The sequence below is a fragment of the Nerophis ophidion genome, linkage group LG05, assembly GCF_033978795.1.
Source record: "Nerophis ophidion isolate RoL-2023_Sa linkage group LG05, RoL_Noph_v1.0, whole genome shotgun sequence".
NCBI lineage: Eukaryota > Metazoa > Chordata > Actinopteri > Syngnathiformes > Syngnathidae > Nerophis > Nerophis ophidion.
In genome coordinates this window covers 77,456,983-77,481,056 of record NC_084615.1, presented here as the reverse complement: position 1 = coordinate 77,481,056, position 24,074 = coordinate 77,456,983, and the positions used below count along the sequence as shown (strand labels likewise).

General features: G+C 39.9%; 1 protein-coding gene across 5 annotated transcripts; it reads left to right on the top strand.

Moving 5' to 3' along the window:
- Nucleotides 1-589: 589 nt before the first annotated feature.
- ogt.1 (O-linked N-acetylglucosamine (GlcNAc) transferase, tandem duplicate 1) lies at nt 590-24,074 on the top strand. Of its 5 annotated transcripts, none has more exons than XM_061902061.1 (22): nt 590-937; nt 9,693-9,843; nt 10,110-10,353; nt 10,475-10,543; nt 13,843-13,959; nt 14,047-14,126; nt 14,297-14,492; nt 14,585-14,725; nt 14,830-14,930; nt 15,155-15,308; nt 15,614-15,715; nt 17,085-17,282; nt 17,476-17,634; nt 17,713-17,802; nt 21,211-21,336; nt 21,454-21,624; nt 21,718-21,834; nt 21,930-22,100; nt 22,256-22,408; nt 22,490-22,742; nt 22,857-22,980; nt 23,068-24,074. In XM_061902061.1, the coding sequence occupies exons 1-22, from the start codon at nt 901-903 to the stop codon at nt 23,246-23,248; spliced, it is 3,135 nt and encodes a 1,044-aa protein (XP_061758045.1). In that variant the 5' UTR covers nt 590-900; the 3' UTR covers nt 23,249-24,074. The 5 variants fall into 5 exon arrangements, with proteins under 5 accessions (XP_061758045.1, XP_061758044.1, XP_061758043.1 ...); XM_061902060.1 differs by having other exon boundaries at nt 9,663-9,843; nt 17,085-17,264; XM_061902059.1 differs by having other exon boundaries at nt 9,663-9,843.

The window sequence follows — 24,074 nt, the reverse complement described above, 5'->3', positions numbered from 1 at the left end:
TTGTGAAAACGATGATGCTGTGTTCCGAATTTAAGTTGATTAATGAATCTGAATGAGCCTATGGCTTTGCACTTTGTTTATTTTATATATATATATATATATATATATATATATATATATATATATATATATATATATATATTCTATTTTTGTTATTTTGAATTTACAACCCCCTGGCGCTGTTTTGTACTGTTTTCATAATGTTTTATGTTTTATATTGTTGTTTGACTTACTGTTTGTAATTGTTGAAATTTATAAATAAACATTTATAAAAAATAAAAATGAAATAAAAAAATCTCCCTCATACCGTTAGACTGTCACGTGATCCTGACGCTTTGGCGCGATTTCACCGCTTGCACTACGCCTCACTGCACCAATGTATACATCCGCGCATATAGTTCCCTTTTGAGAGATTTAATTGAAATTGGCATTGGTAGCTAGTTACAAACCTCGCTAGTCGTCCATTATGTTACAATTAATATGACAGCCGTGAAATATTTATCTACATTTTTCAATGATTTTTGAGTGGACATAGCCAGATGCCGAACTACTTTCCGGGGGGGAAAAAAACTGAGTCACACCCACTTCGCCATTTTGAATTCCCCGGTTGTCTTGTTTGGACGCAACATTTAGCTTTACTATTTAAAAAAAAAAACACGTCTAATGTTACTCTAAATCCTTATCGTGTGTCGGGTAGAATTTATGATTATTCTAACAACCGCACGCTAACTACGACGTTCACTACCTAAATGTAGTTAGTGGCTGGCTGCGAGGCAAAGCAACGTGTTAGCCCCCCGCCAGTGTCCGACAAAGACAACGTTTTTTGTTTTTTCTCTTCCAACTGTGAAGCTGCCGGCAGACACGTTGACGTCCACCGTGCCAGAGGCGAAGAGCGAGGAGATGGCGAGCTCCGTGGGGAACGTGGCGGACAGCACAGGTTGGTGTCTTCCAAACAATAACAGCAGTAAAATGGCGAGGAGCAGAGGACGAAGCCTTGTGAAAAACAACCATTCCTTGTACTCGCCTGTGACCAAATGTCTTTTAGAAGCAACACGACAAAATGTTGTCCTGCGTAATTATATTGCAGTGATGTTTTGAAATCACTAATTCAGGCAATGATTTTATATTTATCGTCAAGGAGATGCGCAGAGAGGGTCTTGAATAGAATGCGCACACGCCATTTTAGCCTTTTCTGGTACATATGGATGTCCGTAACTATTCACCAAAAAAATGACAAATCTGATTCTATTCATGCAATTATATTATTTATTGTAAATGAGATGCAGAGAGAGTATATAACAGCGTGACTTTGGTCCCGTTTACACCAAGCCGGTGTTGTACCGAAATCTGTTACCCATCGGAATTTGTAACTCCAGGGGGCGATGTTCCCATGGCGTTTGTTTGATGGTTAAACGGCAAGGCCAAAGAGGAGGAGAAGAAGAACGCTTGCGTAAATGGTGTAAACCAGGGGTCACCAACCTTTTTGAAACCAAGAGCTACTTATTGGGTACTGATTAATGCGAAGGGCTACCAGTTTGATACACACTTTTAAAAAAAGCCAGAAATAGCCATCCATCCATCATCTTCCGCTTATCCGAGGTCGGGTCGCGGGGGCAACAGCCTAAGCAGGGAAACCCAGACTTCCCCCTCCCCAGTCACTTCGTCTAGCTCTTCCCGGGGGATCCCGAGGCGTTCCCGGGCCAGCCGGGAGACATAGTCTTCCCAACGTGTCCTGGGTCTTCCCCGTGGCCTCCTACTGGTTGGACGTGCCCTAAACACCTCCCTAGGGAGGCGTTCGGGTGGCATCCTGACCAGATGCCCGAACCACCTCATCTGGCTCCTCTCGATGTGAAGGAGCAGCGGCTTTACTTTGAGTTCCTCCCGGATGGCAGAGCTTCTCACCCTATCTCTAAGGGAGAGCCCCGCCACACGGCGGAGGAAACTCATTTCGGCCGCTTGTACCCGTGATCTTATCCTTTCGGTCATGACCCAAAGCTCATGACCATAGCCAATTTGCTCAATTAACCTTTAATATATATATATATATATATATATATATATATATATATATATATATATATATATATCAATCAATCAATCATCAATGTTTACTTATATAGCCCTAAATCACTAGTGTCTCAAAGGGCTGCACAAACCACTACGACATCCTCGGTAGGCCCACATAAGGGCAAGGAAAAACTCACACCCAGTGGGACGTCGGTGACAATGATGACTATGAGAACCTTGGAGAGGAGGAAAGCAATGGATGTCGAGCGGGTCTAAAATGATAGTGTGAGAGTTCAATCCATAATGGATCCAACACAGTCGCGACAGTCCAGTCCAAAGCGGATCCACCACAGCTGCGAGAGTCCTGTTCACAGGGGAGCCAGCAGGAAACCATCCCAAGCGGAGGCGGATCAGCAGCACAGAGATGTCCCCAGCCGATACACAGGCAAGCAGTACATGGCCACCGGATTGGACCGGACCCCCTCCACAAGGGAGAGTGGGACATAAGACATATATATATATATATATATATATGTATATATATATATATATATATATATATATATATATATATATATATATATATATATATATATATCTCCATCCATTCATTTCCTACCGCTTATTCCCTTTTTGGGTCGCGGGGGGCACTGGCGCCCATCTCAGCTAAAATCAAGCGGAAGGTGGGGTACACCCTGGACAAGTCGACACCTCATCACAGGGCCAACACAGATAGACAGACAACATTCACACTCACATTCACACACTAGGGCCAATTTAGTGTTGCCAATCAACCTATTCCTAGGTGCATGTCTTTGGAGTGACTCACTCATCCATCCATATATATATATATATATATATATATATATATATATATGTATGTATATTTAGGTGTGGGAAATATCACAAGACTACTTCATCTCTACAGAACTGTTTCATGAGGGGTTCCCTCAATCATCAGGAGATTTTAATGGAAGCATTCACATACAGTGGTTTATATAGGGCACAGAGTGGGTGGGTACAGGCAGGTGTAGGGGCATGGTGATTGGCTCATGTGTTACCCAGGAGGTGTTTACGTCTGTGGCGGCATGTTGAAATGATTTCACTGCGCTTGTTGAGGGATGATAGATCTGGATGATATATAATAAACAGTTTCTCTTTTAAGCATAGGTTGCATCTTTTATTACCACTGTTGTAAGGTGTGCTGGATGCAAGAATTTGCCATGTTATTGAACATTCAACATTATTGTCTTTGACGTTCCAAATGTGCTTGCTGAGTTCTGTAGAATTCCGCAAAGTCTGGTTTCTAAGGGAGGCTTTGTGATTATTCCATCTGGTTTTAAACGCTCCTTCGGTTAATCCTACGTACGTCATGTGTCATGTGTTAATGTCCTTGCGTGTTACCTTTGCTTGGTAAACGACTGATGTTTGTAAGCACCCTCCGTTGAGAGGGCAATCAGGTTTCTTGCGACAGTTACATTCCTTATTGGTTTCAGAGTCGTTTAGTCTGGGGGTAGGCAGTCCTTTTGCAATTGCTTTTTTGTGGTTTGAAATGATTTGTTGTATGTTATTCATACAGCTGTAGCTCAATTTAATGTTGTTCTTGTTGAATAATTTTCTTAGGGTGTTGCCCATATTGCGCTCTACCAGGGTATCGAGCACTATTCTCTGGATAATCCAATCAAGCCATATATATGTATATATATATACATATGTATATAAATGGGTATTTCTGTCATTCCGTCGTACATTTTTTTTCCTTTTACGGAAGGTTTTTTGTAGAGAATAAATGATGTAAAAAACACTTAATTGAACGGTTTAGAATAAGAGAAAACAGGGGAAAAAATGAAAATTAAATTTTGAAACATAGTTTATCTTCAATTTCAACTCTATAAAATTCGAAATTCAACCGAAAAAAAGAAGACAAAAACTAACTAATTTGAATCTTTTTGAGAAAAAAAAATAAAAGAATTTATGGAACATCGTTAGTCATTTTTCCTGATTAAAATTAATTTTAGAATTTTGATGACATGTTTTAAATAGGTTAAAATCCAATCTGCATGTTGTTAGCTATATTTCTAACAAAGACAAATCATTATTTCTTATAGATTTTGCCGAACAAAAATTTTAAAAGAAATTCAAAAGACTTTGAAATAAGATTTAAATTTGATTCTAAAGATTTTTTAGATTTGCCAGAATAGATTTTGGAAATTTTAATCATAAGTTTGAAGAAAGATTTCACAAATATTCTTCGTCGGAAAAAAACAAAGCTAAATTGAAGAATTAAATTAAAATGTATTTATTATTCTTTACAATAAAAAAAAATACATTTACTTGAACATTGATTTAAATTGTCAGGAAAGAAAAGGAAGGAATTTAAAGGTTAAAAAGTATATGTGTTTAAAAATCCTAAAATAAATTTTAAGGTTGTATTTTTTCTCTAAAATTTTCTTTCTGCAAGTTATAAGAAGCAAAGTAAAAAAATAAATGAATTTATTTAAACAAGTGAAGACCAAGTGAGTTTTCCTTGCCCTTATGTACTGAGGATGTCGTTGTGGTTTGTGTTGTAATTTGTGCAGCCCTTTGAGACACTGGTGATTAAGGACTATGTAAACATTGATTGATTGATTGAAAATATGTTCTTGGATTTTCAAATTCTATTTGAGTTTTTTCTCTCTTAGAATTAAAAATGTTGAGCAAAGCGAGACCAGCTTGGTAGTAAATAAATACATTTTAAAAAATAGAGGCAGCTCACTGGTTAGTGCTGCTATTTGAACTATTTTTAGAACAGGCCGGCGGGCTACTCATCTGGTCCTCACGGGCTACCTGGTGCCCGCGGGCAGTGCGTTGGTGACCCCTGGTGTAAACTATCCTTAATGCTGAAACGTCAGTTGTCAGAATTTCAGCATTAATAAAATGGCAGGAAATGGTTATTGAGGTGCCTGGCTTAAGAATAGAGAACATACAGCCATAACATAAATTCCTAGTTTGTGAACCCTTTCTCAAACAATGGCAATAAGAACTATTCTGATTCTGATTGTAACAAACAGAACAACGTGCCGCATGTGCATGTATAGCCTTATCTATATTGGAAAATGTATGTGTGTGAGAGAATCAACAGCTGATACAATGGACTCATACTATAATGAAAGTAAGTCATTGATTTCAAGAATATGTGTAATTTATTAATGCTGAAATTCTGACAACTGACATTTCAGCATCAAGGATAGTTTACGCAAGCGTTCTTCTTCTCCTCTTTGGCCTTGCCGTTAAACCATCAAACAAACGCCATGGGAACATCGCCCCCTGGAGTTACAAATTCCGATGGGTAACAGATTTCGGTACAACACCGGATAACTCTTTAAACGAATAATTATTTAGCCTAAGCCCCGTGTCAGCCACACTAACCCATCGTTTAAGGTCCTCCTCCTCGGACATTTTTTTTTACATGGGTAGGTGGGCCGTTTATTTCTTGAATCTTTGGCTCTTAGCTTTGTATGGACTCATTGATCGTTCAAAAAGTGAGTTCGGAGAGGAAGTGACGCCAGAAAGACCGTGCCCCACACAGGAAGTGACATCAGAAAGAACACGCTGTCACGCCAAATTTCTTCCCCGCTACAAAAACCTTCCCCCCCCTTTACTTCTGGGGTCATAATTAATACAGACGTTTTGTTAACGCTATATTATAAAAATATAACGCTATATTATAAAAATATAATGCTATATTATAAAAATACAGTCGTTTTGTTAACGCTATATTATAAAAAAAAACAATTTACAAACACAAGCTATGGGATGACATGAGAGGAAACGTGACCCCGGAAGTAAATGCGTCATCCGTCATGGGACGGCGTGGCGCAGTGGGAGAGTGGCCGTGCGCAACCCGAGGGTCCCTGGTTCAAATCCCACCTAGTACCAACCTCGTCACGTCCGTTGTGTCCTGAGCAAGACACTTCACCCTTGCTCCTGATGGGTGCTGGTTAGCGCCTTGCATGGCAGCTCCCTCCATCAGTGTGTGAATGTGTGTGTGAATGGGTAAATGTGGAAGTAGTGTCAAAGCGCTTTGAGTACCTTGAAGGTAGAAAAGCGCTATACAAGTACAACCCATTTATCATTTATTTATTTATCCCATAGCTTGTGTTTGTAAATTGTTTTTTTGATTTTATTTTCTATAATATACCGTTAAAAAGTCTGTATTTTTATAGTATAGCGTTGTATTTTTATAGTATAGCGCTATATTTTTATAATATAGCGTTAACAAAACGTCTGTATTTTTATAGTACAGCGTTATATTTTTATAATATAGCGCTATATTTTTATAATGTAGCGTTAACAAAACGTCTGTGTTAATCATGACCCCGGAAGTAAATGGGGGGGGGAAGGTTCTTGTAGGGGGGAAGAAATTTGGCTTGACAACGCCACAGCCATCTCATAACAAAGATGGAGGCGGATCATCCAGACATGCCCATGTTTCTCTTTATTGTACATGTACAAGCGCTTTTGGAAATCGCAAATCTATACCTTAAGACAGTGGTTCTTAACCTTGTTGGAGGTTCCAAACCCAACCAGTTTCATATGCGCATTCACCGAACCCTTCTTTTGTGAAAAATAAAATGTTCTTTTTTTTTTTTCAAATTCAAAACAAAGTTATGTTTTTTTTTTTTTTTCATGGTGTATCAAATGAACCTTGTGTGAACTCACAACAAATTACACACCACCAAATCAGTGTGACTTCTGCTGTTGCCGTATCCATGATACGCCGATATGGAGAAGTTTTTATTTATACGATGAGTCCATACTTGCCAACCCTCCCGATTTTTCCGGAAGATTCCCGAAATCCAGTGCCCGTCCCGAAATCCAGTGCCCGTCCCGAAAATCTCCCGGGGCAACCATTCTCTTTTAGCGTCCTCTACAACCTGTCGTCACGTCCGATTTTCCTCCACGGCTTTTACACACACATACTTGGTCAACAGCCATAAAGGTCACACTGAGGGTGGCCGTATAAACAACTTTAACACTGTTACAAATACGCACCTCACTGTGAACCCACACCAAACAAGAATGCCAAACACATTTGGGGAGAACATCTGCAACGTAACAAATACTCAGAAACCCTTGCAGCACTAACTCTTCTGGAATCTACAATATACACCCCCGCTACCACCAAACCAACCTCAATGAGTCAATACAATGCTAAGAGACTAAGATTCAAGAAATTCACGGCGCACTTACCCGTGTAAAAAAAAAAATTATCCAAGGAGGTTTACCTTAAACGATGGGTTTAACGTGGCTGAAACGGGGCTTAGGCTAAATAATTATTTGTTTAAGGGGTTTTCCGGCATAGTGTAGACATAGCCTTAAATAGAATGCGCATATGCCATGTTAGCCTGTTCTGGTACATTTGGATGCGTGTAATTATTCATTGAAGAATGACAATTCTGAATCTATTTGACAGTTTCAAAATGTTGTGAAATCCTAAGTACTGAAACTTTATGCTCTTGAAATCACATTGCTGCATGATGCAGATTGCTTAGTAATGATATGTCCTTAATAATTCATGCACTTTTAAATGCACTGAAAGAATACACTGGATTGAAATAACCTCATCCTGTTTCGTAGCTGAGCAGCAAACCACAATAGCAGCACACAAGAATTTAACTTAAACACTGAATGGCGACAGTACATGTCTAAATAAAATCTAAAGTAAATATGCCGTTGCAAATAGACAGTGTGTTCATTACGGAATGTGCTGCTATGTATGGAGAGTGTGTCTGGTGATTTTAAATGTTCTCTTAGGCCATGTCCACATGAACACAGAGAGTTTAAAAAACACATATTTGTGGTTAAAACAATCTCCGTCCACACAAGTGTAGTTGCAAAACTATCTATGTCTACACACAAACACATACACCTGCTGTTTTGCACATTTTGTCCAATCAGAAGCCTGAAAAAAGCAGCAATATCTGACTTCGTGGCATTATACCTCCTATTATGTTTATTTTGAACAACTTTAGACGTGCAATGACGCACATTATCTTTGAAACCAGCCTGCATGTACACAGAGCCCTGGGAATATTATTAAAGAGTGAATGCATACCTGTGCTGCTGAAACCCAACATTCATAGATTTATGTGTTCAGCAACATGGTGATGAATTACATGTGCAGTGAAGTGTACATAATTTCTAAAATCAGCACGCACTAACGAGCCAAGGAAATCATTTTGCATGTTTAAGGGAATTATAAAGCATTTAATCATCAATATAGCGATATGGCACACGTGTAATGAAGTGTATATTGTCTTTAACATCAGTACACGCAACAAGGAGGACGCTTGGTTGGTTATTTGCTTGGTTGAGTTTTACACTCGAGCACGGTCACTCAATCTAAAATGGAAGCAAGACACGTAAGTTAAGTCAATGATAAGTTGTTAAATAAAGACTAAAAACATAAGATAATGTTGCACCTTTCTTTTGACACAGAACAAAAAGTATTGAGGTTCGATAGCGACCCTATCCAAAACACCTGACTGTCATTAGCACCGACGGGAGTGTCGCAAAGCACATTTTGATGTGTCTTTTGTATTAATGCCATAATCTTCCTTGATGATAGCCTGAGTTACGTCCCAGAACACTCTTGTGGTTAGTACATTTCTTTTAAGTAGGGACGCTATTTGTTTTTTAAGATTTGTATCAACGTCACTGTATATTAGACCTAAACTGGAACTCAAATCTCAAGGGGAATTTTAAAATTTGCCGTGCTCAGAGACCGCAGTAAGTGAACCACGTAGTGGCGTGGAAACGCTGTGCTACAGACAACCATGGTAGTTTTATTAAGTGATGTAATAGTGTCGAGCATTTACCTTGGGGAGCGGACTATTGCAGTGCTTCCTTTGGGCGGCTTCTCTGTCATGTAACAATTGGAAGTGTTATTGTTGTATATGTTGCACATGGACATAATTGAGTGACAGACTGGAGGTCAGAGGTGACAGACTTAAACAAACTTTATTGATCCACAAAGGAAATTGTTCAAAGCATCAACTATGTATGTCTGTGTATCTTTATAAATATCAATGCCAACAAGCTGTGGGGAGGCTTGTAACTTATTTATGCTTACAACCTAAAGCATAACAACAAGCCAAAAGACAATTCGTATCTCAAAATACTCGTAAGTTACCACACTTAATTTGAGGTACCACTGTATTAGGTATATATCAGGCTGTGCCCTTCCTCCATGTTTTTCACATCATGCACGTATTTCCCCCTGCTATTTTGTCTTCATTTTCAAGTAAAACAGCAAGATGTCTTACTCAGATGCTTAGTAAGAACACCATGTATACTTTTATCAGCTGATTGCTGTGCTGAACACATGAACTAAAATGAAGAGTCAGCATGCTCATTTTGTTCTGTGATTGATTATCTGCAGGTATATACATATTGTGTTTTTTTTAATACCAAACCGTTCTTCATGCACAAATGATTATTGAAAACCCAGGGGGGTTTCAACTTTTTGATATATTGCCAAAACAAATTTAACTTGAGTTGTTTATGTATCATATTTTTGTTTAGATTTATTTTTCATTTGTCTGCCATTTTCCCATCCATCACATCTAACGTCTTGTTTTCCCCCTGCTCCTCGGGCTGTGTTGGTGCTCCAGAACCGACAAAACGTATGCTTTCCTTCCAAGGGTTGGCTGAGCTGGCACACCGGGAATATCAGTCAGGAGACTTTGAGGCAGCTGAGCGCCATTGCATGCAGCTATGGCGTCAGGAGCCTGATAACACGGGCGTGCTGCTGCTCCTGTCCTCCATTCACTTCCAGTGCAGGAGGCTTGACAGGTGAGGTGTGGGCGGTGGGCAACTGATGCAGTATGGTTGCAGGATACGCAGTAAAGGGATTCGTGGCTAACTTGCCATCAAAAATTACTGAGTTGCTTTTGAGTATGTTCATGGTCAGTAGCTATCTGCACTGCAAAGTGCTTTGCCACCAATTTCACTATTACATAATGATGAGTCTTACCAATCAATGGCAGCGTGGTTGCAACAACCGTGCCACATCTTCACTTTTGGACTTTGACCTATCTGTACCAATCCCAACCCAACAGGTCTGCCCACTTCAGTACGCTGGCCATCAAACAGAATCCAATGCTAGCAGAGGCATACTCCAACCTCGGGAACGTGTACAAGGAGCGAGGGCAACTTCAGGAAGCCATCGAACATTACCGCCATGCTCTGCGACTGAAACCAGATTTCATCGACGGCTACATCAACCTTGCAGCAGCTCTGGTCGCTGCCGGGGACATGGAGGGAGCAGTGCAGGCTTATGTGTCTGCCTTACAGTATAACCCTGTGAGTCAGACGTTGCATATTGCAATCAGAGGACAATCTCAGTAGCTCTTGTAAACACATTTGCACTCAAAACATTTTCTTGCATTATATATAGTAACAACCCCCCCCCCACCTTCCACAGGATCTGTATTGTGTGCGCAGTGACTTGGGTAACTTGCTTAAAGCACTTGGACGCTTGGAAGAGGCAAAGGTATGTCACCCATATCTGGTATTTGAGATGAAGTGGTGGTGTCTTTTGTTTGTTTTAATTTTAGTGTCCCTCCCCCAACTAAAGAAATATAGTTATTTTTTCCTGATTATTTTAAAAATGTTGCCAACAACTGGAGTACTTTCCCTTTTTGGCAAGCTAATTTTCAGAGAACGCAGACATTTTCCCACTCAAAGCAGTAGTGTGCTTCACATAGTAAAATGATGTTTTGGACTACATACAGGATATTTTCTAACTTTTATGATTTTAATTTTTTTTTAATTTCATTTGAATAACCTTAGTTTTCCACCATGGTAGACCTCTTAAATTTTCCCCAAACCTGTATATTACCTCCAATTCCCTTTTGGTCTACCTAGACCTTGTACAGGAGGTCACCCCCCCACCCTTAGGAAGAAAGGCTAGAGATAGTTAAATGCTTGTCATAGGCAATTCACTCTATGCATTTGACTATTGATTCTGGAGGGAAAATGCTGGCTCGGTCTGTGATGAATATATGAACTGATGAGAAACTAGTTAATATTTGCAGTGCTAAAGATAAGATGGTTTGTAACCTCGCCACTAAACTCCAGTGTTGTGTAAACTGCCACAATAAGTTCTGAGTCCATTGATATAGCACTTGCTTCCTTTTACCTTGCCTGGAGTACTGGTAAACCATTTGCCACTTCAGCTCTTTTTATGTTTACATGGGGCTCCCTGGGTTGGGTCAAATCTGGAGGTGTAGTTTGTCGTGGTTACAGGCCATCTTATTTCATGCTAGATGGTGGGGTTGAAGAGTGGGGATGGAGCACCAGGGAGTGACAAGCTCCTCTGCTCTGTCGCTCTGCCCCCCGCGCGCTTGCTGAGGATTGGTGGAGTCTGCGCAGCAAGAGCTGTCTTCCTGACCGTTCAGTCGTTCCAGAAAATTACTGGAGACCTCTCCAGCAGTTCTCCATGATTTTATATTTTAGTCTTTAACTCTTAACTGCTAGCCTTATCTTTAATAGCTGGTAAATGTGCAGTGTAAACTAATATATCCGGTACCTTTCAATGGTGCCTCCATTTGTTGTCAGGAAGACAGCTTGCAATCTGTACTCCACCGCCTGCGTCAGATGCGTTGCTAGGACAGTCGTGCGCAGCAACAGCGATGACTTCTTCATTTCAGAGCTGTGGAGACTTCTAGATCCAAATAAACCACAGACTTTTTTTCCCCACCCCATTGGCCAGGATTCAAGAGAGCAAGCCAGGACAAAGCATTTTAAGTATTAAATATTTCATGAAAATGTTAATACAAAAAGCCAATGATTAATTCTTCTTTCATTTTGGTTCAGACATGCAAGTTCCCCCAAAAAATTGGGATCAGTTCATTTGGTTAAGATCAAGCCAGTAACTGCCCTCCTGTAAAAACAATTTAAAAAGTAAATATTTTACTGACATCTTGAATCAAATGCAACAAAGCCTTTCTTCCCCCTCCAAATTTCCCCTAAACGTTTTTGTTTTTTTGTTTAGTTTTTGGTCAAAACTGAAATTTTTTTGCATGTACAAATACTAAGACTAGACCGTTAAATCTGTTGTGTTTTGGAAAACCTTATTGCAGTTCCATATTTGAACACAAATGCATTGTTTATCAAATTTACTAACGATGTTGTTTCTGATTTTGTCTCTTTTGGTTTTTCCTCAACTGAAATTGTTGTATAGAAGGTTTCAGGTGGGTGACACTATTCCTGCGTAGGTCCGGGCGGAAAGGAACACTAGGGGCAGCCTCAGTCTTCTCTTCTTCCAGCCAGCCGCGGCCACCACTCTGACAAAGTCCAAAAATATGGTAACGGGTTTGTAACTGCCAGCAAAAGAAAAACCACCTTCACAATTGAGCTCCTCTGTCTTGTGGCATCTTTTGAAGAGCAAATAAAAAAAAAAAAGTAGCTAAAGAAATGAGAGTAAGCATTTTTAAGATATGCTTATACTAATTACTGAGTTTCATATTAACTAGAGAAAAACTTGGATTTGGAAGCAATAATGGTGATAAACAAGTAAGAATCCTCTAACTCTTTTGTTGTTTGTTTTTCCTGTTTTGTTTTATTTTTTCCTTCTTTATTAAGTTGCAGTGCTCTGATGATGCAGATAGTGCGCTGTGAGTCTGCAGTAGCGCAAGGGCTGCGCAGCGATACCTTCTTCTGAGCCACTAAAAAGGCAGAGCGCGCCAGCGTGCGATCCAACCCCAATCCTTTTGGCCTCTTGGTTGCAGACCTTCCTACCCTTACAACCAGCCTCGCTCCCAAATGCCCCCATTAATCAATACATTTTGAAGGGGAGACAGGAATTGGGCTTGTAAAATTTTGCCATTATAGTGATTTAAATTAACACTTTCCTGTCAACTACACAAGATCCCACGATCTGACAACATTTTTCACAGTACCTGTTTTTTCCCCCCAAAAAAGATGGTGGGTGTGAGTGTGTGCCAGTCTGGTGGCAGGTTCTCTGCCACGGGTTGTGTCGGTCTACAGCTGTTGCACCAGGCCATAGAGCGAGCGAAGCGGCAAAGCAATTGCCTTTGCCAAGAGCAAGGCTGCGCAAGCGTCATGGTGCATTGTGGCGGTGATTGTGGCAAAACATACACCCCGCGCGCCTGCGTTTACTTGTTGCGCATGCATTACAGGGACCATCACCTGCACAAACTGTCTACTATCCCAGGTTGTGAAATATCATGCCATGTAACTAATTCATAGCTCGGTTGGTAGAGCGGCCGTGCCAGCAACTTGAGGGTTCAAGGTTCGATCCCCGCTTCTGCCATCCTAGTCACAGCTGTTGTGTCCTTGGGCAAGATACTTCACCCATCTGCCCACACTGATTTAAATGTAACTTGGATTTTGGGTTTCACTATGTAAAGCGCTTCAGGCGCTATGTAAATATAATTCACTTCACATGCATTTTATTAATTTAGATGGTAGCTTATCAGTGTAGTGTAAAGAATACTGTTGCCACTGTTTTGTTTTAATATGTGGCCATAACTGCAAGATGATGGCCAATGTGTGGGTGTTGGTTAGCTCTGCGCAGCGTAGGAAAAGCAATGCAGCTTAGCGCGGCAGTTATGCGCATGCGAGCCCATGCTGTAGGCTCACTTTTTGTTGTACTGGAGAATTGTCACTAATTTTGCTTTCTCTGCCCTTTTTTGTTTTTGTTTTTCTTGCTTTTATTCTATTTATTTTTTCTTCAATCCCTTACCTACCCTCTCTTTACTATACATCTCTCTTCCTACCTATTCTTTTCCTTTTTTGTGTTTTGTTTTTTTCCATTGGAAACTCAAGGCTTGCTACCTGAAAGCCATTGAGACTCAGCCCAACTTCGCAGTAGCTTGGAGCAACCTGGGCTGTGTGTTCAATGCCCAGGGAGAAATATGGCTGGCCATACACCATTTTGAAAAGGTCAGTTGCTTTCCCTGTGCTGCATTTTGTATTCTCTCATCCTGTGACTATATTTCAGTCTCATTTATGCTCTGTATCAAATTTAAGGCTGTGACGTTGGACCCAAATTTCCTTGACGCTTACATCAATTTAGGAAATGTTTTAAAGGAAGCCCGAATCTTTGACAGGTCTGTCTTTTTAAGTTGTGAATTACTACATGTGTGTGTTCTGTCTTCAGTGTCTTAGCGTCACTACACATTTGACAATTCATAGCAATAGTAGAAGGTGTTTACATTGTGAATGTTTTTTTTTTTTTACAGATAACCATAATATTAAATAAGTATCTTTTATGTTTCAGAGCTGTGGCTGGATATTTGAGAGCCCTCAGTCTTAGCCCAAACCATGCCGTTGTACACGGAAACTTGGCCTGTGTCTACTATGAACAGGGCCTTATTGACCTGGCTATTGACACTTACCGCCGAGCCATTGAGCTTCAACCCCACTTCCCAGATGCTTATTGTAATTTAGCAAATGCCCTGAAGGAGAAAGGCAATGTAAGGCAACTACTCTTAAATACATTCTTACATTACCGTGTAGTTGTCTGGAGAAGCGTTTGCATTACTGAATTGGTTAACATCTTTCTCAGGTGTCTGAAGCAGAAGAGTGCTACAACACAGCCTTGCGTTTGTGCCCAACCCATGCCGACTCCCTTAACAACTTGGCCAATATCAAACGTGAGCAAGGCAACATTGAGGAGGCTGTTCAGCTATACAGGAAAGCTCTAGAGGTACTGTATAGTAGTAACTTTATAATAAGATTTTATTATCATGAAATATTTATCCAGTTAAATTCGGTCATCACAAAGTCTGCAAATTTCATGCATTTTTCTAGGTGTTCCCCGAATTTGCTGCAGCTCACTCCAACCTTGCCAGTGTCCTCCAGCAGCAGGGTAAACTCCAGGAGGCTCTCATGCACTACAAAGAAGCTATCAGGTTTGCAATTTTGCTCAGCAGTTCTCAGTTCTTACAGTATGGAATAACGTTTACATTGTGCCAAAACCTGATTGTATTCTGTTGTTACAAGCCATTGTAACCATTGTACTTTGCCTCGCATGTTTCATTGTGACTTTATTTTGATAACTTCTTCACTGGATGTAGATTTTCACACACTGTGTGTGTGTTCTCATAAACTGTTAACACTAACTTTTTGATTTTAGAATCAGCCCCACATTTGCAGATGCCTACTCAAACATGGGAAACACGCTGAAAGAGATGCAAGATGTACAAGGAGCGCTCCAGTGCTATACACGTGCCATACAAATCAACCCTGCTTTTGCTGATGCTCACAGCAATTTGGCGTCAATACACAAAGTAGGCATTATTAGCCCTTTCGTTGACTGTAGAAACTCATACTGTCTGAAATGTTTGCTTTGTGTTATGCACAGTGTGCAACACAATGTGAAACATAGACATTGTGCACTGTTATTTAAAGTATTGTTATTATTTATAACCGTAAGAGTGGCCTTTTTGCTGACTTTTGAACTTTGCTACTACAAAAAAAAGCAGAAGGCATGTACAGCACTGCTCGTTTGTATTTGAAAATGCAAATTAAAAAAAGCTTTATGCTAAGCAGAACAGTGTTTCTCATGTATTCTAATGTTTGTCTTTGCTCTTAGGATTCTGGAAACATTCCAGAGGCCATTGCTTCTTATCGCACAGCCTTGAAACTCAAGCCTGACTTCCCAGATGCATACTGTAACTTGGCACATTGCTTGCAGGTTTGTTTGGTTAATAACGACTTCCATTTTGATATGACAGCATATTTCCCCCATGTTTTTTTAGAAACATATTTTCAGGCATGTGAAATTTCAGAGAAAACGAAGAAATCCATGTTTTAAAACATTAATTTTTGTGTCAAAAACATTACTTCCGCATTTTTAAAATTAGATATTGTATTGTGTAAGGACGGGAGTCAAAGGAGGAGTGTCATAAGATGGAGCTGATTGTTTGAATGACATTGAGTTTTTGTTTTCTTACCAGCAATCATGCTGTATATTTACATTTGTGGCTTCTCAGCGCAACAACACCAGAAATGTTGTTCCGGGAAAACCCGTCCGACCAGAACTCTCTTAACAAGAACTAAAGTTCCGTGAGTGAATTATGTAAACCGACTACAATATCAAAAAATAGGCTTTAAACAAAATTTCTAGAACACTCTCCTCAGCCGCAAGTATTCGTTCGCTCTTGCCTAAACTCTGCATTAAATTGCATTACAGGCAGACAGGGGCGCCAAAACAAGCTTGCTTGTTAGCATAGTTGGCGTCATCCAGCTAACTTACTTGTTGTCGTCTGCTTTCGCTCTGCGAGCCACATCATTGACAACTTTATACTTTAATGCTAATCATTTTTGGATCATTAAAATTGGTTTCTAACCAGTTGTAGTTTTAGAGCATTTATTAGTGGGCAGCGAGAAGGTATATTTTTGACGTAACGGATGTAAACAAAGGTCACAACACCAGAAGTGTATTACCCAAGGGCCGTCGCTACAGGATACAGTTGCCAAATGGGAAATGCTTTCTGAGTTGATTGCATGCATGTTGTATAATTTTAAATTACATTTCCAATGCATGTTCTCTGCGTGTACTGCAGAGTGTCCGGGTACTCTAGCTTCCTCCCACCTCCAAAAACATGCACCTGGGGATAGGTTGATTGGCGACACTAAATTTGCCCTAATGTTTGAATTTGAGTGTGAATGTTGTCTGTCTGTGTTGGCCCGGCGATGAGGTGGTGACTTGTCTAGGGTGTACACCAGCTTCCGCCCGAATGCAGCACCCCTCACGACCCTGAAAGGGACAAGCGGTAAAAAAAGGATGGATGAATGATAACGTTAGTAAATTATCTACTAAAAAAACTAAAAATTAGTAAGTGTCAAAAAGACAGCCAAACGATATTAGTAAATAAGAATAAATCTTAAAGTAAATTATAGTGTAGAAATGCACCCAATTGTAAAAAATGAAGTCTTGACTTTCCTTAACAAAATGTTGGGCTTGTGTGGCAGCACTTTGTGCCAATGGAAATGTTTGTCTTATTTTCCTCAGGGTGCTCCAATAACCGTATTTTAATTTAGATGTTTCTCTTCTCTTTTAGATTGTGTGCGATTGGACAGATTATGATGATCGGATGAAAAAGCTTGTGAGCATTGTTGCTGACCAGCTTGAAAAGAATCGCTTGCCTTCAGTGCACCCTCATCACAGCATGCTGTACCCACTCTCTCACGGCTTCCGCAAGGCCATTGCTGAGCGCCATGGAAACCTTTGCCTGGACAAGGTACACGCTCTTTTCAAAGCAAGTAACCTTTAAGTTGTTTATTGGGGTGGTGGGCTTGGCTGAAGTGATTAGTGGCACTTTTTGCAGAGATGAGGGGTTAGGATGGATAAGAGTACACTAAATGACAATGGAATTTAAGTCCACTTAAACCAGCTAGTAAGTATTCTGCAAGGATGATTAAGTATGTTCTAAACATGTGCCTATTCTTCAGATCAATGCATTGCACAAACCCACTTACGAGCATCCTAAAGATTTGAAAGCCAGCGGCGGACGTCTGCGTGTTGGATATGTCAGCTCAGACTTTGGCAACCATCCGACGTCTCACTTGATGCAGTCCATTCCCGGCATGCATAATCCTGAGAAATTTGAGGTGAAATATCCTTATTGTAAATTTGGTTTTGGACATTTACTTATATCATTTTTCTAATAAATATGTCTGTTTTTCAAGGTGTTTTGTTACGCTCTGAGCCCGGATGACAGTACCAACTTCAGAGTCAAAGTTGTGGCAGAAGCTCATAATTTCACAGACCTCTCACAGGTAACTGATTCTGTGTTTCTGATGACCTTATGTCTCTTTATTGATAACTTCATAAGTCTCATCTGAGCATAGTGCTCACCAGTGAGTTGATCAAATTGACTCAACCAGTGACTCTGCAAACTCCATGACAGTCTACTGATAAACACAATGTGCTTGCCTTGTTTTCATGCCCATTTTCACACTTAAACGTAAAATAACAAAATGTTGTACGTCAAACTAAAAAAGGTCATCGCATATGCTTAGTCATCATTCAAAGTCGGATCATAAGTTTCCACATAAGTTAATTTCATGTGTAATTGTAAGCATACTATATTTTAAACTAATCTTTTTTGAGTGGGAATATTTAATAAAGCAATTCTTAAGGCAGTCTAAATCGTAACAGTCTGTACTACAACTTCCTAAAGAACCCACCAGCAAGGGAAAGGCAATATAGCCTGAAATCTGTATTTTACACTATTTTATTTGGTATATAAGTAAAAACACCATTTCAAAACAGGTTAATGCAGTCCTAATTTGGCTGCTGATGTGTACGGTAATATTGTATCCTTTCCTATATTCATCCATCCATTTTCTACCCCTTATTCTTTTTGGGGTCACCTCTTTCCTAATTATCAAAAATATAATAATATACTTGTTCATTTACTGTTATTAGTCTGTTCAAAATCATTAGATTTTAAATTTTTTGATTATAATTATAATCAGAAAAAAACAGGATGGATGTCTAATAAAATCAACTATTTAAATGATTTCCTGCTGTTGGCTCTGATTTAAATTTTTGGTTTTGCTCTTTATTTCTTGAGTATGCAAACAAAAATGATAAATGTTTTGTGATATTGATCTGATCTATTCACTGTAGTATTGCCCATATATAAAGATTGACCAATGTTTTTTTCGATACCGATAGTAAGCGCCTTGCTGCGGGTAAAAAAGGCAACTCTTTGCAAGCAGTGCAAAACGGGCTGGTGTTTGAGCAGTGTTTATAACCATCTGCTTGACTAATTATTTTTTTAAATACTATATACTGGTATCTTATGTTTTTATATATTGTATTTGCTGGTATAGTTCTGATATGGATCATAATAAAAAAAAAAAAAAGACGGATACCGATTTAAAAAGAGGCCCATACCGATATACAGTACTTCAAAATGCCAAATATTGGCGTCGATAATACTTGCTATTCGAGGTGCAACAGTTTGTTTTAACGATCCGATTTGAATCATGGTTTGATGTTGCTGATACGATTTAGGGACGATATTAGTTTTAGAATGATATGATATGAAACGATTCCGTGAGTTGCAATCAATTCAATAACTTTTTAACAAAAAACAATCAAACAGTGTGACTGTGAAATATACACTGGATATTGGACACTGCGGTTGATGTTTTCTATAGTCCTGATAATTTTGTAAGGGAATTAGTTGTAAATGAATTAAAGTACCAATGATTGTCTCTCACACACACTAGGTGTGGTGAAATTTGTCCTCTGCATTTCACCCATCCCCTTGATCACCCCCTGGGAATTGAGGGGAGCAGTGGGCAGCAGCAGTGCCGTGCCTGGGAATCATTTATGGTGATTTAACCCCCAATTCCAACCCTTGATGCTGAGTGCCAAGCAGGGAGGCAATGGGTCCCATTTTTATAGTCTTTGGTATGACTCGGCCGGGGTTTGAACTCCCAATCTACCGATCTCAGGGCGGACACTCTAACCACTACGCCACTGAGTAGGTTGTGAATACAAACAAACAAGCAAGTAAACAACAATTAATGGCCAACGCATTCTCATTGTATTTGAAGTGCAACCGACACTTCAGGTTGAATTAACAAGAAGGAACCTTATTCTTATGTCTTGGTCTTCCTCTTTCATTTTCTCTTCAATGTTCCCCTCTGAGTGGAGTTTGAAACAGAATATGTCTGATTGTGTGCATAATGTTGATTAATAGCGTTCTATGATGGTTTCCCATTGCCAGGAAACAGAAGACGGAGGGGATTTGAATAAACTCATTTGAACAAACTGAGCACGGTCGGAGAGATATGATCTAAAACAGTGAAGGGGTGTGATTCCAATACTGTGCAATCTATGGAGGAGGACTGTGTGTGAAATTGTATCAAAGGCTGCAGTGAGATCTAAGAGGATTAAGATAGTGAGAAGACCAGAATCAACTGCCAGGAGGAGATTGATTGTGATTTTTACAAGTGCTGTGCAGGGGCGGAAATTATACTGGAATTGTTTAATATAGGTTATTTAACTGTAGGTGGGAGGGAAGTTGGGAGGAGACAGTTTTTCAAGGATTTTTGAGAGGAATGGCAGATTTGAAATGGAACGAAGATTAATACAATTATTTAGATCTGAGCCTGTTTTTTGAAAATGTGTGTTTTGTTGTGGCTTTTGCAGTTGTGCTCTAGCTGGAAAATGTTGTGTTTTGCTTTTTGATAGTCTTGTGGCGTTTGCATTTGTTGTGAGCTTTCTCAGCCTTCGTAGGTATCTGCCATTCTTGTTTTGATGACTGGTAGCATCGGGCAGACAGACTTCAGTGACATTTAACATCCTCATTATTAAAAAAGTGCTTAACTTCATATAAAGTCTGACATGTTTTTTTTTTTCTAGTATTGATAAAATCGATATATTGCCTTTTTAAAACAAAGTTGGATCGATGCATATCTTCCGGAAGGCCAACATGCTGCGCACCGGTCAAAGTAGTTGAATCTTAGAAGTATAAATCGATTCATCGCTAGCTTGTCTTATTTTATCTTCCTACGATGTGTAGTGTAGCATTTTTTATCTGTTCTCGTCCTTCAGTGATACCTGTAATCAACGCAGCTAATTTGCGGCCATGAAAGCGAGGATTGCTGTCTTGGAAGCAGCTTTGCACTGTGGAGGGACATTAAATTAGCTTGGTAGCAAAGACACATCAGTCGACAGCGCTGATGGTATTTAAATTTATTGTTGTCCTCAGTAAGGTAAGCTAACGAAGCATGCGCACGAATCGTATTGTAGACGTTCATGGATCTCACATTGTTTTAAAGACACACTGTCCACTGATTGCTAATTTGCGCAATACCCGGTCAATTTTTCTACAATTGATTAACTTATTAATAAATAGCTGACTTTTATCAGGGTGTTTAGAGCTTGTCCAACGGGTAGGAGGCCATGGGAAAGACCCAGGACATGTTGGGGAGACTGTCTCGGGAAGAGCTGGTCAAAGTAGCTGGGGAGAGGGAGGTCTGGATTTTACTGCATAGGCTGCTACCCCTGCTACCCAGCTCCACATAGGCGGAAGAAGATGGATAGATAGATGGAGGGACTTGTAATGGCTGCTACCTACACAGCTAAATCGCTCACTTGTCACACCAGATGTCCGGTCGCATCGGTTTATTTAACAACCCTAATAATAATATCCTTATTTGCAGATTCCTTGCAATGGAAAGGCAGCTGATCGCATTCACCAAGATGGGGTCCACATTCTGGTTAACATGAATGGATATACCAAGGGAGCCAGAAATGAGCTGTTTGCTCTCCGCGCTGCTCCTATTCAGGTAATATATGGATTATAAAAAAATCAGTGTGATTTTAGGATTGAGTCCTTTAAGGGTGAATTTTATACTGCCTGCAGTTTATTTTAAAATCTTTTTGTATTATTTATTCTGTAACAGGCAATGTGGCTAGGTTACCCTGGAACCAGCGGGGCACCCTTCATGGACTACATCATCAGCGACAAGGAGACATCACCTCTTGAAGTAATCGAGCAATATTCTGAGAAGGTTGCCTACATGCCACATACATTTTTCATTGGAGATCATGCCAACATGTTTCCTCATCTCAAGGTTTGTTCTCCCTGTGACTGTCATACATTTTTAGCTTTTTGCAATTTTTTTTAAATATACAAAAAATAAATTTAAGTATTTGTTTACCCACAGAAAAAAGCAGTGATTGATTTCAAATCAAATGGACACATCTTTGACAACCGCATTGTTCTTAACGGTATTGATCTGAAGGCCTTCTTGGACAGTCTGCCAGATGTAAAAGTGATTAAGGTAGTTATTTTGTTGTTGTATTAAATGTGCTTGAGTGTGAGTCTATTATTTAAACTTTGGTTGAGCAGTAATGTTGAAACTGTTCTCTTGGCCAGATGAAATGTGACAACAATCAGGAACCAGCTGCAGACACAAATGGAGCCTTGTCCATGCCTGTGATCCCAATGAATACAGCTGCAGAAGCAATTATCAACATGATCAACCAAGGTCAAATACAGGTCACCATCAACAGCTTTACTGTCAGCAATGGCCTTGCCACTACCCAGGTATGCACGACAAGCTAAATTCCACTTGTAAATGTTCATAATGCTGCTTCTTGTCTGGTTGGCTATGGAGATAAAGAAACGGTGGGGAGAGAATGTATATGCTATTTGAACACTATATGTTATATTTACAAGTAAGATTTTCACTCCCATTTCAGATCAATAACAAAGCTGCCACAGGGGAAGAAGTTCCACGCACAATTGTTGTGACGACTCGCTCCCAGTATGGTCTTCCAGAGGACTCCATTGTTTACTGCAACTTCAACCAACTCTACAAGATTGACCCACCAACCCTTCAGATGTGGGCCAATGTAAGCTATACCTTCCTATCACGTGTTCATAAGTGGTGGTCTCTTATTTCGGTTGTGTATTAAATAAAATCATTTCTACAGATCCTAAAACGTGTACCCAACAGTGTATTGTGGCTCCTTCGGTTCCCAGCTGTGGGCGAGCCCAACATCCAGCAGTATGCTCAGAACATGGGTCTTCCAGGTTCTCGCATCATCTTCTCTCCAGTGGCCCCCAAAGAAGAACATGTTAGGAGGGGGCAGCTGGCTGATGTGTGCTTAGACACACCTCTGTGCAATGGTCACACCACAGGCATGGATGTTCTCTGGGCTGGAACACCTATGGTCACCATGCCAGGTAGGGCTTCTCATTGATGATTCAGATACAAATAAACACACACTTTTTCAATGCAGAATGCACACAGTGTAGAACAAATCAAGATCCATTCTTTATTTTATACCTCTTGTCCAGGTGAAACTCTGGCCTCACGAGTGGCTGCTTCACAACTCAGCTGCCTTGGCTGTCCAGAACTCATTGCCCATACACGGCAGGACTATGAAGATGTAGCAGTCAAGTTGGGATCTGACATGGAATAGTACGAAGAAATTTATTACAACTTGGAAAAGTCAATATTCTATTATTTTTGTCGATTCTTCCTTGTAATTGCATTTACTTCTTGCAGCTTAAAGATGATTAGAGCACGTGTTTGGAAGCAGCGCATCTGTAGTCCTCTCTTCAACACCAAGCAGTACACTATCGAATTGGAGAGACTCTATCTGCAGATGTGGGAGCACCATAGCAAGGGCAACAAACCAGAGCACATCTTTAAAGTCCACACAGTAGAAAGCAGCGACAATGCCTAAACTCAAAAGTCCACAACCTTCCCCTAACTTAACAATACTACCACGGATGTAAACTTTCCCACAATCATTAGCATCTTGGTTTGGAAGGATGTTTTGACCTTTCCGTTGAAGCACTGTTTTTTCACGCCCTTTGACTTTTATTTGGGACTCAATGGATCTTCACCCAAACACACATTTATCCCCCATCATCACATTGCATCGCTTGATCGTGTATCCTCAGCTAGAAACTTTCAGTTTTGAGACTATCTCGGAAAGCATGAGATACTTGAGTAACCGTGATAGATTACTTGGATCAATAGTCCCTCCTCAACCTCCTCCTGCTTTCCATGTGTTGTGTGAACAGGACTTGTTTCAGTTTGTGGAGAAATTGCCTAGTCCTAATAGTTATATTTATAATTGGATTAAAGATATTGTTTTGTTTTTGTATGATAGTTTTGCGCCATGGATATTGTAAGTCTTAAGTTCACTCACCTTGAACCTATAATTTTAACACCAATTGCATCTGCTCTCTTCTCCCAAGATATTTAATTATAGCAACGAAGAGGATGTAAAACATTTTTAAGAAATGACTTCCTCTCCTTGACCATTTAGCTGTTGTCCTGTTTTGATGTTACACTGCTTAATAACTAATGGTCATTTGGATGAAGTTCAAGTTCGAAACCTTATAGCTAAGAGCAGATTAAGCAGGTCTTAAATCACTGAAGGAACGGCCTAGGTAAGTATTTTCTTAGCAGTTTTGTTTTTGTAAAGTCTGAGTTTATGCTGTCAATTATGATTTGCTCTGAATATTGGGGAAAAAATAAAGATGGCAATTTGCAATGTTTTA